The sequence below is a fragment of the Lissotriton vulgaris genome, unplaced genomic scaffold (genome assembly GCF_964263255.1).
Source record: "Lissotriton vulgaris unplaced genomic scaffold, aLisVul1.2 SCAFFOLD_293, whole genome shotgun sequence".
NCBI lineage: Eukaryota > Metazoa > Chordata > Amphibia > Caudata > Salamandridae > Lissotriton > Lissotriton vulgaris.
Genome location: NW_028254211.1, coordinates 1,717,373 through 1,737,092, shown reverse-complemented (window position 1 = coordinate 1,737,092; position 19,720 = coordinate 1,717,373). Strand labels below are relative to the sequence as shown.

Sequence of the window (19,720 nt, the reverse complement as noted above, 5' to 3'; positions counted from 1 at the left end):
AGACTCACTCGCCGGACACTTAATGAGAGGGGCAGGGGTACCACGCGCCTGCCCATACATAATCCAACACGTGGCACGTGTATGGGACCGAGTAGTCAAGAAAGTGGTAGGGCCCCTTATGCGCCTGATATGCCGCTGTGTGTGATACAACCCTATGCAAAAATAGCAGACAACATGTCCATCCATAAATGGAAAGAAGGGGGTTGCCCCACAATGGGAGACCTTTTTTTAAATAAACAATTCATCTCCCGTGAGGAGACGGAGGAGGCATATAAACTAGGACGTGGGCAATTTCTGCAATATATGAAGATATCACATGTTACTAGTGAGTTATGGGCGTCATTCCCAGAGGAACCACCAGTTACCAAAGTGCTCCAGACAATGCTCTGTATGGCCGCCTAATCTCACATTTGTATCGAGCACTTAGGGAGGACATGAAAGCCCTGACCCTACCGGTTCAGGCACGCTGGGAGGAGGCCCTAGGAGGACCATTATCAGAACGAGAACGGATCAAGGTGCATGAGGGAGTTAAGAAAGTGAACACCAATCCGAGGTTTAAGTTGGTTCAATCTAATTATAATTACCAAACATATCTCTCCTCCAAAACACTAAGTAAAATGTTTCCATCTCGGACACCTGAATGCCCTAGATGTAAGACTGGAGAGGGAGATTTTCTGCATGTGGTTTGGCAATGCCTGGTTATAACCTCCTACTGGACGGTAGTCACAGATACACTAGAAGAGGTCACAGGATGGACAGTCTGTAAAGAAATTAAAACAGTATTGCTAGGACTACTGACAGCCCCCAAAAATAAACACTTGAGTCGGAGATTAGTAATGTTGGGGCTTATTCTAGCGGATAGACAAATTGCAATATCTTGGAAAAGCCCAAACCCACCCGCATAAAAATGTGGCTAGGAGACCTATGTGAATGGACGACGGCAGAAGCAGTAACGATGAAAAAAGTTAGACGAGACGAAAAACTGGAAGATGACTTAAGTGCATGGACGGTAATGGTGGCAGATATTAAGAGTAAGCAACTCCCCATAATGATAACATTGCACAGATGTGGAGGGGAAATAATAAACTAAATAGGATAGGAATAGATAGACACACTGGAGGTAATATGAAGATTCTCACAAGACATTACCAACAACAGGAGGAGAGATCTAAGGAGCTGTGCCGGGTTGAGTGGAGGGGTGGGGGGAGGACTATTGCGTTAGGGAATTGGAAACGTTTGTAATGAATAATAATTAATGTATAAGCTCACCCGCGAAAGAAGGGGCAAACTGTTAGAAAGTAACACACTTTGATGTATAGATGTGTAAAGTATGACAATGTAACATAAAACAATATGTGAATCAAACAATGATTATTCTGATTGTACAAAACCAATACAATATATAGATATTAAAATATATATATATATATATATATATATATATATATATATATATATATATATATATATATATATATATATATATATATATATATATATATATATATATATATATATATATATATATATATATATATATATATATATATATATATATATATATATATATATATATATATATATATATATATATATATATATATATATATATATATATATATATATATATATATTGTGCATATGACTAACTGGATTCCTAAATTCTTGGAACGTAACCGAGAGAGGTTTTGACTGGAGTAGTGGGGATGCTTTTAAGGCTGGCGTGGGGTGAAACACTTTAGTTGCATTGTCAGAAAAGACAAAATCCGCTTATGAGGGAGTTATACAGTGAACTTGGGAAAGCTGAGGCACTTATTATGGCTGTTTCAGAAGGCGCGGATCTGGAGAGAGCTCAGTTTAAACTTACATTAGCTAAAGCTACTATTAATGACATCTCTGCGAAAAGAAAAGCAGAAAAGGATCTGGGTTGGAGGCGGGAGTGTTATGAATACAGTGAGCTGGTTGGACATGTCCTGGCAGTACGCACTAGGCAAAAAGTGGCCCAGGAGGAGATTGTTGGAGTCCGGGATTACTGGGTCGATTCTGCTACTGATCCAGAGGAGATCCAGGAGGTGCTTCGAGTGTATTTTGAGGGCCTCTATGGTCCTGAGGGTGTGCCAGAGGAGGAAAGCATTTTGGATTATGTGGATTCAATCTTAGTAGGCAGGATAAGCTCTGAAGATCTGATTTTTTTTTTAGAAGCCCCAACTACTGGAGAGAGAATCCAGGCGGCTTTTAAAGATCTGCAGTCTAGGGAAAGCTGGTGGAGTCAAGAAGATCCCGGTAGAATTTTAGAAAGTTTTTTTCACCACTTTTGATTCTGATTTGCTCGAGACATATTTACAAGTGTAAAAGGGGCAAAAGGCACCGGACTCTTGGTCCTTGGCTAATATAGTGGCGTTTTTGAAAAACGGAAAGCCCCTGCAAGACTCCGGGTCTTTAAGACCAATTACTTTATTCAACAATGACACTAAGTTATATTCTAAAGTTTTGGCCACACTGCTAAGTCAGATTATTTGCAAAGTGGCCCCTCCGAGAGAGCAGGGCTTTATTCCGGGGAGGGGGACTAAAGATCATACTTGTCGAGTTATAGCGCTCTTTGGTGCGGCTGCAGTCTCTAATGATCCAATCACATTAGCCCTTTTAGATAAGGAAAAAGCATTTGACAAGGTATCCTGTGGATACGTATGGACAGTATTAAGCTGGTATGGAATTGAAACTAGCTACATTAAGGCTGTTCATGCAGTTTATCGCAATCCTACTGCCAGGCTTCAGATTATGGGGAGGCAGTCTGGTCAAATACAAATTGAGAGAGGCACAAGGCAGGGGTGTACCTGCTCCCCTCTGCTATTTGCTTTATATATAGACTCTTTGATTCGGAAACTTAAATCCAACATACAAATTATACCTCTGCAATTCCATGGTTGGAATACTAAGGTTCTTGCTTACTCTGACAATATTGTAATAGTGACACTGGTGAGGCACTGTAGGAGATAGAAAACGAGGCCTTGGCTTTTAGGAAATTCTCTGGCTATTCCCTGAATCTGAACCAAACCAAGTTGGTGGTCAATAGACAAATACAGCTAACCGATACATGAATTGTTGAGAAAGGCGTGTATTTGGGTGTTAGCATAGAAGCAGAATTGGATGAGATAGTGGAATCCACTTTGTCCCCCGTTATTCAGAGAGCAAAAAGTGATCTATGGAAGATGGATATTCTGCATTTGTCAATTGTTGGCCATAGCAATTTTGTAAACATTTTATTTTTACCTAAGGTCTTGTATGTTTTTTAGGGCAACCCCTCTCGTGTTAGAGTATTGATAGTTTAAAATAATTAATGACTTGGTATGCAGATCTATCTGGTCATATGCAGAAAACAGATGGTCTCCTATATATGACACTCCCTAAGGACAGAATGGGATGGGTTGTCCCACATGTTTTATTCTGAAAGTGGGCTGCTGCGCTGCAATATATGCTGTCTCTCATTGTGGGGGACACGGACGAACGGTGGCTGAAGGAAATGTTCCACCCATACATGAGCTGTTACTTGGGGAATAGGCCAGAAGTTGTTTTTTAAGGTTTGTTGAATCCATCTATTACAAGAAGGTCCATCCTCCGGTCCTTGTTTGAGATCTGGGCAACTCTGAGGAGAAAGATGGGGCTCTGTAGATTCAGTTTCTATATCCGATTACAGAAAAATCCAGCACTTCCTGGAATTTTTCAGGACTCGTATATGCTTGGCTGGGAGGGCCGGGTGCTTAAGAAACTGACTAGGGGATTTTTATGTTGGTGAAAGAATAGCTTCATTTGAGGAATCCCGGGCTGATTTCGGTATCAATCAGAAGGATTTTTTTTTTAATACTTACAGATTTGCAATTCCCTTTTTCAGAAAGGAGGGGGTCCAAGAGTTTTGCTAAAGCTGCTCTTATGGAATTGCTAAGGAGTAGTTTGGATTGTACAATCAGCTAAATATCTTGTGTTTTGAGCTCCTTTCTACAGGGTGATCTCGAGAAGCATAGGGGTAATTGGCAGAAGAAGCTGGGCTCTTCAGATACTTGTTTTTATGAATCTCTTAAGCTAGGCTGAACCCTGCTGTGCTTGGCTGCCTTGCAGGGGCAACACTATTAAATGATCTTTGACATGTATTATACACTGGCCAGAATCATCAAATGGGGTGCTCTGTAGACATCTGCTGCCCTCTGTCAGGGCATGAACATATGAAATGTAAAGGGGTAACCCTGTGTCGCTCAGAACCTTGGCGTTTATGACATGAACCACAAATGGTTCTGTCTGGAAAACCAATTACTTAGCGTTCCATAGTGAATATGTATCAGGAAACACACCAAGATAATTATTATTTGATTTACAAGAATAGTGTCTTATTCTTTTTTCTATATGCAAGGCCGTCACATAGACATATCTTTCATTGAAAATACAAATGCATGACTTAAAAGTGAATACGTGATCAAGAAGTGACAAAGTGAAAAAGTGAATACCATATATACAGTGTATAGATTATAAAACAATATGTACAATGTATGAATCAGTTAACATCCGTCCCTAAATAAAATAATCTCAAATCCCCTAAACAGAGTCCTTTTTCTACATTAGGGCAAGGAGAGCGTAGGGCATAGATTGGGATGAGGCGTTAACGTTTCGACCCAGGAACGTGCATTACTAGACTAATGTTACATCGGGTCTTCTTCAGAACAGAGGAGTAGGACAGCCAATTGTGGTGGTGTTGAATTCCACGTGATGAGCATGATAGCAATAGATAAGACCCACTGTCAGGTTGAATTATTTTGCTTGAGTGGAACTGGTGTATATGGGGAGTATTCGCAATATACCAGCAACAGCGCGTTTAGAAGGGAACCGTATTCCGTGGGCCAAAGCGTATTCTTCAGCTAGCCCAGGGTAAGTTGATACCAGAAGTCTTCATTAATTATGCATGAGGTCTGTCACCGCATAAGTCGGTAAATGGTTACATGGCGCGCGTGCGGGTAGAGTAAAGGAACTAGGTATCAACACGCAGTTCCGTCAAGTTCCTTTACTCTACCCGCACGCGCGCAATGTAACCATTTACCGACTCATGTGGTCACAGACCGTATGCATAATTAATGGAGACTTGAATTCTTCATCAATTTAATAACACTCTCCAGACCACAGAAATGCGAACAGGTGTTTCGCACCTGTGGTTTTTGGCATTTCTTGCAAAATACTCCAAATTAATCTTATAAAAATAAGATTCTTTAAAACAAATAAACACAAAAATGGCACTTGTTGTGAAAAATAGTTAAGCGTATGTTGATCTACATTACCAAATGAAATAAAATATGAATTCGTTCATAGTTACATACATGTTTATACTTAATACCATAGCATCAATTTTTATAGTATTGTTTTTCTGTTGTGTCTGGAATTTTTATCTTATGCAACACCTTACTCTTAATCCCTTTATTAGGGTTTAAGTTCTCATTGTAATTTGATTCTCCTACTTTCTTGTTGCACAATAAATCAGTTCTGTTTGGTTGCATTGTTATTTTTCTAGTATTTGTTTAATCACATTTTCCACCACATTCATGACGTATTTTTATAGAGGCAACAAGAAAGGTAAACTAACATTTCATTAAAGCACTATGATTGGTGATATATATTTCACCTGGGCCTGCTTTTTTTTGTTGACAATGCAGTAAATTCAGACCTCTCGAGTCAATACGTTCCATAGTCCCTTCCCAGTGTTATCACTTGTCTATGCGAAGATTGCATTTTATTTCTGATGGATACATCTAACCTATGGCATACTATGAGATTACCAAGGCGAATTCTTTAGTGACTGTGCCAGACCCCTACCATCCGGGTTGCAGCCACTCATTGACACAGACACGAGTTTTAACTCTATATATTAATTTGAATCTAAGGCCAACATTATCAATGATCTAATCACAAATCATCAAAGAGACGATATGATTATACATATGACAAATTCATGGATATCTGTCCTACACATTATTTGCCTTTTATGTATACAATCTGATTGTTGGGAATGAATAGTGTGCAACAAGAGGGAATGATGACACAGTTGTGGATTGTTTCATATTGGATTTGTACATATAGGGCCCGATGTAGGTGGCAAATACCTGTCGGAAACGGCCGAATTCGGCCGTTTCCGACCGGTATTTGGCATCTTGAGATGTAGGGGGGCAGATTTTACAGATTCTGTAAATTTACAGAATCGGTATTTTTACCGATTCGGTGAGTCCCAAAGGCCCTACAAATTCGGTATTTTACCACCCAATCCTATTGGGTGTTAAAATACCGAATTCAGGTGTGCATGCACATGTGTGCATGCACACCTAGCCATGTGACAGACAGACATGCCCTTAGGGCATGTCTGTGTGCCACATGGCGCACAGAGGGTGTCAAAGTGACACCCCCTGCACCCTTGTGAATTTCGATATTTACCGATTCGGTAAATACCGAATCGGTAATGCCCATTCATTCCTATGGGCTTCAAAGCCCATAGGAATGAATGGGCATTACCGATTCGGTATTTACCGAATCGGTAAATACTGATTTCTTCCGAATCGGTATTCCAGCACATCTGGAATACCTACATACCCACCCCTTAGATTTACCGATTTTTAATTACCGAATCGGTAAAATTCTGTAATTAAAAATCGGTAAATCTATTCTACCTACATCTAGCCCATATTTATTATCTATTTTTCATTAAAAATTAATTTTGTACATAGCAATAGACACAGTTTATTTCTGTCCTTCCTCATGTCAGAGAAAGCTTATAGTTATGTTGTATATTATGTTTGAGTTGCCCTAGGAATTTGCATTGCGCCAGACTCTTAGCCTTTTTTCCCGACACCAGTATTACTACAGGCTGGAGCCCCTTTTCCCAATCGACTCTGATATGGTCCAGGGCATACAATATGCTTCCCGTTACTTTGATGATGAGGAGGAGGCAGACAATGTACTCCACCCTCACTACACAGAAAAAAGGATTTTACTTAGACATGCTGAATTCCAGTGGTTTAAACCGCTTCAGAAACTGAGCTTGAATTTCCACCAAGTCCACCAAAGGAAGAAAGTATCTCTTTCACAAAGGTAGTGCATAGAGCAGCACGATAATGCACAGAGCAGCAGATTGTTTAGATCTTCAACTACTTACTATAATACAGTTGGTTTTGCATCAAACTCAAGCCATTGTGAAAATTGAAGTATGTTTTCTTATTACTAATTAAATATTATAATAAACAGTAAGCCCTGGGCTACCCAAAGCTTCTTCAGTGTTTTGTTTCACCTTGCTTTCGTCCACCCAAACACATTTTCAAATGACTAAAACTATTTCTCCCCAAAAGTGTAATGATTGACAATGGGTTTAGTTTTTACATTTTCTGTGTATTGATGTTCTAATGTAAGGATACGTCTCTTTTACGCCACAGACCTGCCATCTGTCATTGCCATTGATTCTGAGGGCCATGTGCTTGGCTGATTAGAGTGGCCTGAACTGTCTAGATATTGCTGTTCAAAGCCACATGGGCGCTTGATTGTCCAGGGCAAGATGAGGTCAATACAGAACCTTGAATTCCACTCTACGCTTTACCTGCAGCCGGTACACTTAGGATATGTGATCCCAAGTGTTCAGTTACAAAATGGACTATGGCTGCCTTCCTGGCATCATGGTTAGCTTTTAACTCCTTACTATTGACTGTCCTGCTCATGGAGGCACATCTGCCATCTTCCATCATTTGAGCTATTCTGAGGAGATTGTTATCATGCTCCATGTGGTTTAATGGCTAGACCCTATTTACATCCAGACCATTAAGGGTAACAGGTTGAGGGGCAAAAGAAAAGGTTCCAAAATCTAATGAATGTGTGTGTACATGATTTCATAATCAGATGGTAATTTGTGTGAGTGTTCGGAAATGGTTGATAAGGCTGCAAATGTTCATTAGAACTTTTGCATCAGGCACCGTAGGCAACATGGTATTGTACCAGGTTTAAGAAAAAGTTAAAGGATAGGCAAAATATTTACCCAGTGAAGGTGATTCTCTTTTGAAATTTTGTAAAGACACTTGCTTTTCCCCTGAGTTTAAGCTAGAGTGGCTATTTTCTTTTTGTATCACTTTTGGTTACCTTGTGTCTTTCTGTGGCAAGATTATATATAACTAAAAAAATCCAATCAGTACAACTGGAGATATTCCATTTTGACGTTTCAGGTAGCTATAGCACCTAAAAGGAGAAACTGGCACTCATGCTCATCTGCTCAATCTAGACTGGGAGAAAGTCACAACGTTAGACCACCCATGATGGGGCAGGGGCTGGATACAGGGACCAGGTTAGTTCCCACTAAAAAAAGTTACCTTCTCAAAGTCTGGCACAAAGAGTTCTGTTTGCTGTGGAGAATGCCGTGAGGAGCAGAGAGAGGGCTGTGGATGATCGTCACTGTAGCGCGAAGAGCAGGCTTGGCGTTCTGGATGGTCATCACTGTAGTACGAAGATCTGGTTGGGTATCGCAGATGGTCATTGCTGGAGATTGGTGTTGCGGGCAATGTGTGCTGTCATTGCTTAGTATGAAGTACAGATTGTGCACTGCCTGTTGTTGGTAGCTGTTGCTGTGAAAAGTCTTGTTCACCGGAGCTTCGCGTTGGCGATTGTTGAGGACGACAGAGTCCTGGCACGAACTGGCCTGTTCACCATCGTGAAGAGCCTAAAACTTCAAGATTTCACATTGTTTTGTAGAGGAGGGCACTCTTATGCCAGCCAAGAGTCCAGGGCACATTTTGAGGATCAGGGTACTTACTCTATTAGAGGCCTGCAGGGCTCAGACAAGTCAAGGTAGGTTCTGTTGCAGCAGGTCAGCTACGCAGTTGCAAGGAGGCCTCTAGAGCTTGTTGTGTCTTGGTAGCCTAGAACAGGAGGTCAGCCAACTGACTATTGGAGTTACTAATGTTAGCCTGGAATGAAGGGAGCAGGTTCAGTCTTCCTTCTCGGAGAGCAGGACAAGCATCACTCAGCAGAGTAATCCTCCTGGGAGTAAGGCAGGCAGCAAGGCAGTCTGCTGGTAGCAGCAGGACAGACCTGTGGGGAAAGAGGTCAGTCTTTCTGTAATGTCTACAGGTCCAGGAGAGTACTGAAGAGTGGCTCTGGAAGTTCAGTAGTTATACCTGGTTCCAGGCTTTGAATTGGGGTTATTCTCTATACTACCTCCACATCTTGTTCTAAAACGTTCTTTCCTTCTCCTGCCAAGACTCCAAGGAATCTGAGGTGACAAAAGAATAGTGTCAGGTTCCTTTTTGTTTGCTGGAAGCAAACCCTTTGAAGCTTAAGTGGGGCAGTGAACTGCTCCAACCGAGCTATTGAGGCAGGCTGGGCCATTCTGCTTACACCAGTCCCTTTTGTCTCATTGTCTGGCAGGAATACACAAGCCTTAGTAGCAGAGGGATCCACAGCCTCTTGCAGAGGCACAAACATGGTTAGGGCACGTCTACTTGCTCTCAATCAAAAGTTTACATTATTAAACATAAATAGATAGCCCAATATTATCCAATAGGAGACGTAGGCCTTACAGTAGTGAAAAGCAGATTTAGGAGCTTTTCAGTACTCAGACTTGTAACATTTAAACCCAATGCACCTTGCCCTATGTGCCTTTAGTACCTTCCTTTAGCGCAAGCACTTTAGCACTAGTTAGCAGTGGTAAAATGCACAGAGGCCAAATGCCAACAAAAACCAATTCAGAAAACAGGAGGGTTGGAGGCAAAACGTTTGGGGCAAGACGACACCAACGATGCCTGGTCTAACACCCAGGGTAACAAAATAAAAATGAGTTACCCTTTGTAGGTGATTAGTTGACACTAATTAATTAATTGTATTTTTTTGTCCATGTCAGGGGTTTGCAATTAAGGCATAATTTCTCATCTTGAGGTATTCTGCAGAAATAATTCCGAACTGGAGGGTGATTGGCATCCAGCATAATGGATTGTGAAATGGACTAAGGAAAATGTGAAACAGCCTTATTGCATACTTTGTTATTCAGTGTACTCTATCCGATTAGATAAAGTGTGGGTTTGTAATGCTAACATCCCCAAAGGACTAACATACTGCTGTTTGTTGTATTCTTTTTTAGAGATTTGAGCTTCAGGATACTAGCACTTCTCCTGTTCCACACAAGATTTTGCAAGTCGAAAGATTACCTGATAGTGAGATCCTGCAGGCTGTTGTAAAAGTCCAAATTGCTGACAAAGCAAATTCCATCCAGGTAATAATATTTACATTGTTGAAACATTTTTGTACTGTGATATCTCTGTGTTGCATTTTAAGAGACCAGTGATGGGTTATTGTATTGAAGAACTTATATAGTAAATACTAATCCTATGTGGCTCTTCGCCACATGGATCGCAATCTACACTATGTGGGTGTGAGGTGGGAAGTGCATTGCCTTTGCTTTTAAACTCTGTTGAAAGTCTTCCCATGTCATGCGTGCGGACCACTAAGGTGCTGTTATCCTATTTTGTGATGTGGAGCTTGGCGGTGTAATGGATGAGGAAATGTGAGAGATAGGCATGCATCAGTATAATTTGTGGTATGCTGGGAGCAGTGATTAGCAATGCTGGTCCCTTTATTGCGTTAGTAGTTTTTCTTTAAGTTCTCCATTCCATTTGGTATGCTGGTTGTCGCTTCACGCCCTGATGTTATGGGTTATGGGGAGGGAACAGATGTGGAGAAGAAGAGTATGGGAACCAGACAGCTGTCTGGTTAGATGGGATTATAGTTCTCCTTTATTTGATTGCCATAATAAGATGTTATTTTTGAGATTTATCAAGATACCCTGTGTTGCAAATATTCTTTAGTGGTAACAGCATACTTTTGTCCACGGTATGTGATTATTAGTGAGCTGCAGGGGGACTTTGTTTGAGTCCTCTAGTACAACAATACCTTGGGGTAAAATATCGTCAGGTAATGGAGTGTTCCTGCTAAACTAATATTTTAACACATAAATACTCCTGGTCAAAGTGTGCTGGAACAGTTTTTTTTTCTTTTTTGGACGAATGCTGCCCCCACCTACAGTGAGATGGAATGCCTCATTATCAGGTCCTCCTCACACTAGGTAGGATGCTTAAATGGGCCACAACCCTCCTCAGAGGGAAGCTCCTAAGAGGATGTAATAGAATGGTATCCCCTATGAAGGTGGATTGTATGAGGTGTAAAAGAAAAGTGCTGAGGGAGAAAGGAAGTGATGTTAAAGTTGCTTCTTGTCGGTCTAAAGTTTAATTGTTGACCTCACAGGGCACGGTTAAAAGGCAGAGAGTGATCAACATGTTTCGGCCTGAATTTTGCTCTCGGGAAGGTCCTCTGTTAACCAGTAATTTGTGGCAGATCTTTCGAGCCTTTGCAGACACCTTTGGTTAGTAGTGAGTGGTTAGTTGGGTGGGTTGATCCTGCCTGCATCTGTGGCCTCCAGTTGCCAGCACGGTTCCCCAGGCCCTTTCGTACATTATGCGCCTGCCCTATTGAAGATGAGGGATAAGATGGCGAATTGGTAAATAGTACCATATAGAATTCTTCTATCCTTTTTTAATTGTTAGTTTCAGGTGTTGTCATTTCTTTAGCACAAGTCCTCTAAACAAATAGCCTTCTCATATAAACATTAGAGCATTATTTAATTACCGAGAAGGCACTTGTTCTGGAACATTTTCCTAGCAGACCGGTAACTGACCAACACCTTAATTGTAAGGGTTCATTTCAGTTTTGCTGAAAACTCTCTTCCACAGTGTACCCTTTGCAAATCATATGACTATAACCATTATCTCCAGCAAAGGCTGAAAATACTTAAACTTTGTCTTGCTCTTTATTATTCCTCAAGTGTTGTTTGGGCAACACTATAAGGACTCTTTACATGATAAGTTTAGAGAAAATATTTTGAATTTATATTTTGGCCTGATGTAGCACCCGCAATATGGGCCCTTACTGGTGCAACTGTTGGATGTCTCGTTGTTTTTAACCCCGACCCAGCAACGGCTTGCATTGGGCACCGCTAAAGGTTATTTTTCCCCCCTGACGGCCTCTTGACATTTGTCTGACCATCTATCCTTTTTCAAAACAGGGTTTCACAAAGATTTGCAATGTATGTTTAGTCCCTTAACGCTTTGTGATTCCCCATGGGATCTCATTTTGAGCCTCACCTTCCTCCCACTTTTGAACCAATGCACAACTGTCCATTTTGTCTCCTTACTCTGAAGACTGTGTTCCTGGTTGTGGTAACTTTGGCTCATCCCATCAGTGACCTGCAAGCTATCTTGGTTCAGCCACCTTACACCACCTTGTTTTTGGATAAAGTGGTTTTGAGGACCACGGTGACCTTTTTGCCAAAGGTTGTGACTTCTTTTCATGTTGAGTATACAAAACAGTGTTAGATGGAATGCTTAAATTAATCTTAGCCACTGGTAATCACATGGGGCCAAATATATACTTTTACTTCGCATGCGTTACATCGCATGCCTTTCGGCCGCGTTGTTACAACACAAACTATTACATCGCAAGTCATTTCAAGGACCTGCTGTAGAGGACGTGCTGGGCTTAGGAATGGTAGAATTTACTGTTCATACTCCAGTTTGTGCAACAGCAGGGAAGTTGTTGGATTCTAAATCCAACACCAGTGCACCCCCTACAGCAAGTTATTGAAACGACTTACGTTGTAATGGTTCACGTTGCCACTTTCTTTGCTCCACCTCACCTTTCTAAAGAAGAGGAGAGACTCCACCATCTGTAGCCAAAAGAGCGTTGTCATTCTATATTGATCGAACCAAAGAGTTCTGGGTGGATGACCAACTGTTTGTTGGGTAATTCGAGGCAAAGAAAGGAAAGGCTGTGCAGAAATGCACCATCTCACAATAAATAGTGTTCTGCATGAAGATCTGCTACACATTTTCCAAAAAGAAAACCCCTGAGGGTTTGCGTACTCATTCCACCAGAGCAAAGGCTGCAACCACTGCATTAGCTCATGGAGTCCCTGTCCCAGACATCTGTCAGGCAGCAATGTAGACATCCTTACACATGTCACCAAGCACTAGTGCCTGGACGGTCAGGTCCATAATGGCGGGTACTTTGCCCATTCAGTCCTACAGGACTTGTTCGTCTAATCTGTTTGCAGACCCACCTCCGGGGAGGTATTGCTTGGGTAGCTATTCTAAGGTAAGGAATCTGCTTATCTTACAGAACCTCCCATCATTCCCACTCCGAGATCTGATTTCTGCATAGAGTCACGCTGTTGATGCCCATTGTGATGCACACAAGTCCATCAGCATTCTTCGCAGCTCCTCGCTTCTAGTGTTGAAAAGTCATGAAAATATACTGATGTCAGCCCTCTGGGGTGGCGGCTATATAGGCATCGTGCATGTCACTTCCAGCGGGGACTTCGCCGACATGTAGCTGACCAGTGCCACCTACTGGTATGCAGGGTCACTGCTCAAGCATTACCGTATCCCAGTGGTTCCCAAAGTGTGCGCCGCGGCACCCTGGTGCGCCGTTAGGAGTAGCCGGGGGCACCGCGCACGATGAGGGAAAGGTAGCGGTGGCAGTGTGCTGAGCAAGCTTATAATCATGTTGTGAGAATGTGGGGCAATAAAATATGAGTCTTTTGACGTTTACCTAAATACAGCAAGTGAAGCTTATTCCAGCCAGCCCAACTCACGGGGGGAGTTACAAATGCCACCTGCATAATCTGGGGTTTGGCCCAGGAGCGCAATGCCGCCATTGCGCCTGCCTGCTTTCACAGACGTAGCCTCCGTATACACAGCATGACTGTCCAACGTTACTGCTGCCCGCCGTGTTCTGCCGTGCCTCAGACGACCCTCTTCACAAGATCGAAGTAGGTAAGAGGGCTGAATCACTGCACGCTCATTAACGGGTTTAATTTGACAAGTCGAGTTTGAAAGGGACAAGTTAAATGAATGTGCAGTGGCCCACAGTCTCGTCGGAAAATAGGAGTGCATCAATTTAAGCAAACAGGTGCATATGAATGAAATTTATGGCGCAGTAAAGCTTCCTGTGCAACAAGAGTTAGGTACGCCGCAGATGTTCTTTAGGCGCTGTACTAGGGTGCGGTGGCAGACAGTGTCGAACGATGCAGAGAGGTCCAGGAGGATGGGGGCCGCTGTTTCCCCGTTGTCGAGCAGGGCACGGATGTCGTCAGTGGCTGCGATGAGGACGGTCTCGGTGCGGTGGTTGGCCCGGAAGCCGGACTGCGAGTGGTCGAGGGACCGTTTGTCTCGAGGAAGGCGGCAAGCTGTCTGTTTACGGTCTTCTCGATGACTTTGGCAGTAAAAGGGAGGAGCGAGATGGGGCGGTAGTTTTTGAGGTCGGTGGGATCTGCTGAAGGTTTCTTCAGGAGGGCGCTGAGTTCGGCATGCTTCCAGCTCTCCGGGAAGGTGGCGGTGTCGAAGGAGCAGTTGATGATGTCCCGGAGTCGGCCTTGTTGAAGACGTGGTGGGGGCATGGGTCGGTTGGAGATCCAGAGTGGATGGTGATCATCGTGTGGATGGTCTCTTCGGTGATGATCGGGGTCCAGGCGCGGAGGGTGGTGGTGGGGGGCGTCGGTTCGGTGGTTGGGTGCGTGGTCTGTGCGCCGAATCTGTTGTGTATGTCGGCGATCTTGCTGTGGAAGAACGAGGCGAGTGAGTCGCAGAGGTCTTGTGATGGGGTGATGTCGTTGTTTCCGGCGCTGGGATTGGAGAGCTCTTTGACGATGCTGAAGAGTTCCTTGCTGTTGTGTGCGTTGTTGTCTAGTCGTTCCTTGAATGCTGTCTTCTTGGTGGTGCAGATCAGCTGGTGGTGTTTGCGGGAGGCGTGCTTGAGGGTGGTCATGTTGTGTGTAGTCGGGTCTTTGCGCCAGGCTTTCTCGAGGATGCGGCAGTTCTTCTTGTAGGTCTTGAGGTCGGCGTTGAACCAGGAGGCTTTCTTGCTGCCGGGCCTGCTGGTATGGTTTTTCAGAGGTGCGAGGTCGTCGGCGCAGTTGGTGATCCACTGTGTCAGGTTGTTGGCTGCTTGGTTGGGGTCCGTTGAGCTGGCGGGAGGGTTCTGGCTCAGGGATGTGGTGAGCTGGTCGGTGGTGATCTTGTATCAGCTCCTGCGGGGAGCCTGATGCGGTGGCGGTGAGTCCTGTTTCTTCTGAAGCTGAAGTGGACGCAGCTGTGGTCTGTCCAGTGGAGTGGCTGAAAGAGATGTGCTTGCTGGAGGAGAAGACTGGGTCCAGCGTGTGTCTAGCGTAGTGGGTGGGGGTGTTCTCTAGTTGCTTGAGTCCTAGGTTGGCGAGGTTGTCCAGCAGGGCGGTGGTGTTGTTGTCGCTCTTGTTCTCAAGGTGGAAGTTGAGGTCCCCTAGGAGGATGTAGTCAGCGGAGGCGAGGGTGTGTGGGCTGATGAAGTCTGCGATGTCATCGCTGAATTGTGTGCGAGGTCCTGGGGGTCTGTAGATGAGGGTGCCTCTGAGTGTGGTCTTGGGGTCGGTGTGTATTTGGAATTGAAGATGTTCGGCAGCTGTGAGGGTGTCGTCGGAGTTGGTCGTGATGCGGATGGTGTTCTTGTGGACGATGGCGATGCCTTCTCCTGTCTGGTTGACGCGGTCCCTCCGGGTGATCTTGTATCCGTCCGGGATGGCGATGGCGATGTCGGGCGCTGAGGGGCGTTCATCCATGTTTCCGTGAGGAAGGCGACGTCTGGAGATGTGGTGTCGAGTAGGTTCCAGAGTTCCACGGCGTGTCTGTGGACAGAGTGGTTGTTGAGCAGGATGCACTTCAGGTGATTGCTGCTGTTGCTCGGCTTGGTTGGTGCAGTATAGGTCCGGATGCAGGAGAATTTGCAGGATCGGCAGGTGAAGGGTCCGTGGGTGCGTCTTGGGGTGGCTCGGTAGCAGCCGGGGATCCGGCCGGTGTTGAGTGCGTTGAGGGTGGTGGCGTCGTAAGTCTGGCGGGAGGGCTGGCCTCCGGCCGGGGCCAGGGGTTCTGGCGCTGGGCGCGGTCCAGGCGCGGACGGGTGCAGACGGGCTTGACTTTGGCACGCCCGCTGCGGGTACGCGCAGACTCTGCCATAAATGGAGAGTGGGGGGAGCGGAGCGAGGGAGGAGCAGCTGGGAGGTGGGAGCGGGGTGGCCAATGGGTGGGTAACAGAAGCAAAAAGGGGCGGGCTGCAGAGGAGCAGCGGCGGGGAGGGGGAGAAGCGGCGGGAAGGGCACTAGGACGGCGAATACAGGGGCACAGAAGGCACAGCAAAAACACAATCAGGGGCACAGAAGTTAAACACAGTAAACAATGGAGAAAACACAGCAAAATACACGATCAGGGGCACAGGCAAAGGAGACAGGAAAAGAACCGGCAGAACAGCAGTCCAGGCACAAGGCTGTGAGAGGCAGCAGCGGAGGGGGTCAGGGGTCCCGGCACTCAAGGAGGGAGCTGCGCGGTGTGTGGAGCGACCGGCCCTGCAGGCAGGGGCAAGGGTCACCGAACAGGCACAGATATAGCTGCTCTTTTTTTAGCTTTTAGTAGTGCATTCTTGGGCTTGTAGTTTGCCTTTTTAGGTTTCGCTGGGGAACGGAGCCTTTAGGCTCCTCCTCCAGAGAAATCTCTTGATTACAGTAAGGACTCTGGAATACGCCCCCCTGTCCCATTGGCTAGCTCCATAAATGGAGGCTAGCCATTGGAACAGAGAGGCGTCCGTCATGGCCGGAGCAGACTCGGGGGCGTTCCCGAGATTCTTTGGCTTTTGCCGACGTCACGCGACGCCGGGAACGCCCCCGAATCTGGTCCGGCCGGGCCGTGCTTGCTGCTGTCCTGGGCATCGTGAGTGTTTTTCCCCGGCACGTTCTCCCGCCGTTCGTGTTCTCTCCCGCCCCCTCACGCCCCCTGTGTCCTCTCCCGCCCCCTCCCGCCGTCTGCCACTGCTTTAATGTTAATTTTTTTGTCATCATGGCGCCAGCTTCATGGGTTGCTGCTTTCATATTTATATGAATATCTTCATAACAGGCGCTTCACAGGCCTCCGCTTTTGTGTTTGTCTTTCTATCATCATGCGGCCGGGCCGTGCTTGCTGCTGTCCCGGGCATCGTGAGTGTTTTTCCCCGGCACGTTTCCCGCCTCCCTCCCGCCGTTCGTGTTCTCTCCCGCCCCCCTCACGCCCCTTGTGTCCTCTCCCGCCCCCTCCCGCCGTCCGCCACTGCTTTAATGTTAATTTTTTTGTCATCATGGCGCCAGCTTCATGGGTTGCTGCTTTCATATTTATATGAATATCTTCATAACAGGCGCTTCACAGGCCTCCGCTTTTGTGTTTGTCTTTCTATCATCATGGCCCCGCTTCTCAGACGGCCATGGGAACTAGCACGCAGTACCCTTTAACATTTGTTGCTGTAGATGAGTGTAAAGTTTGCTCACTGCTTACGTCAGTACTGTGTCCATCTTATTACAATATGAAGCCTGTGCATAATAAATTAGCAGGTGCCATGCCCAAACGAGGATCTAAGGGGCCTGAGTTGGATGATTAAAAAAAAAAAAGAAGGATTTAAGTGGGCAGCGGGCTATACCATCAACCGTAGACGGCCTGCATATTAAATTAAGAGGACGCCACGCTTTATGTTGTGCATTAGTCTTGCCGACTCACGTTACTTAGTGCCGGCGTGAGTCATTCATTACATTTCCTCCACCTTGCTGAGGTCATGTGTAGATCCCGAGAGTATTCCCACTCTGTGCTTAGAGGGTCAGCTGTAGTATTAGCCAGACCAGCTGCACCGTGTTGTGAGAGGCGTGCGAGCGGCAGTCCCAATCCCTATTGTTGAGGACTCTGGACGTGGGTTGAGACCTCGCAGGAGGCCGCCATTTCACCTTTTGGAAGATTCTCTGATAGCTGCTCTACAACACTTTGTGGGCCCTGGAACCCCAGACTAGGGCTCTGCCATAAAGAGTCTGACAAGGGCACTGCGCCTCCTGCGCTCGGCACCGTAGGGCCCAGAGCTAATCACTCTGCAAGGCAAAAATGTCTGCCATTTGCAAGCTAGAAGACGCGCAAATATCCTAGTGCCAGATAATCGTTTATGGCAATTTGTGTCCACTTATTGTCATAAGTCATAAGGTTTTTTTGAGCGCACACGTCACCCAGAGGGATCTTAAAGTGCTTGTGTGCCTTTTGCTGTCGCATCTGGGATGGCTAATGGGTGCTAATGTCATTCCTTTACCGGTTTGATTCATAATCTGAGGCACTACCAGACCTAAGCAATTGCTGCCCTCTTAGTTTCATATTGTGTTGGTTTTTGCACTATGAGGACACTGGGTGCCCTAGCCGTAGTTGTTTCATTTGTGCAGTACTAGTGATATATGTCGTTTTATGCCTGCCTTGAACCTGATAACAGTTGCTGTAGTCATAGCTTTACTATACGGTTGAAATAAAAACATATATTATGATATAGTGTGCACTTTTTTAATCTAAATAATCACTTCACTGCAAACAAAAAATCATAAAGAGAAAACATTCCCATATACGATGTCAATATCATCAACTCCTAAAATGCGAGACCAATTGCATTGAAAATGCCTGTTCTAAGTAGGTGTAAAGTTAGAGTGCTCGGTAGCATGCCAAAGAATCAGTTGTAGTTTGGGTTCCCAACCATTTTAATTGTCTGTACTCTAACCCTATACGGATCTTTGGCTGAAATATAGGTTAGTGCATGCACTCTATTTTGAGCCCCCTTAGTTTATTGCTGAATGCTGTGCTCTCTGAGGTTCAGATACTTACATTTACTGTATAAGTGTTTAAAAACGTGTTGTTCCCTGTCTGTTTGCATGGGGACATTTGTTTCCAACGGAGTAGATCTTTAACTTTAGGGCTTTATTAGCTCCGGTCTATATGTGGGATTTACAGATCCATTTCTTGAACTTTTGCCCCCCTCACCTTGATTTGTTTCATTTAAAGCAATAACATTTCATGAAATTATCTGTCTGTCCATCGGCCCATAAACAAGACTAATTTTACTATAACTCACTTGCATTCTTATAAGATACCCTACCTCTTTTAAGCACACAACTGCCACCTTCAAACCCCCAAAAAGGGAAACAACTTAATTTGTGAAGCCCACTTTTTCCTGCTGAATGGGACTACACAATTTGAAAGTTTGTTGGGTTTTCAGACAAAATTGTAACTCTAATAAGTGTATCGCCACGAGCCTAATGGCATGTAGGGAGCCTGAAATCTTCAGTAATGTTTCTCAGGCAGATCTGTGAGGTTTCTGCAAATTAGTGACAGGTCACTTCACCTACTAGGGATTCTTGTATAGTAAACGGAAGATTGACAATTAGCTTTCCATTTATCTACATTTTATGGTTCACTGCAGGGTCTTGCGACATGACATAAGCCATCAACTAAGCAATCGTAATATTAGCATACTAAAAACTAATGTAATTCTGTTTTGTAGTAAATGACTCCAAGTGAAATACATGTATCTGACAAATAGATCAATTAATAAAAGAGCAGAAAGTTATTAAATATCATTCAATTCATTTTTTTCATGTACATTTTTTAAATGCTGTGCATTATTTATTTTTGCCATTAAACTATCGCAATATATTATTCATTGAAATATGAATGACACGTATCTGTTTTTCTATTCTACCTGCACATCGAGCAGTTGATCCAAAAGTAATTAAATTATATGTAAAAAACATTGCAGGATTCAT

General features: G+C 44.5%; 1 protein-coding gene across 1 annotated transcript in view; it reads left to right on the top strand.

The window, feature by feature from the left end:
- The window catches only part of LOC147659640 (von Willebrand factor A domain-containing protein 8-like), a gene marked incomplete at its 5' end in the record, with an annotated part of 1,204,277 nt that overhangs the window by 142,822 nt on the left and 1,041,735 nt on the right, over nt 1-19,720 (top strand). The window contains one exon of the mRNA XM_086951584.1: nt 10,139-10,270. Coding sequence (XP_086807710.1) covers nt 10,139-10,270 — 132 coding nt within the window. The remainder of the gene's footprint in view (nt 1-10,138; nt 10,271-19,720) is intronic.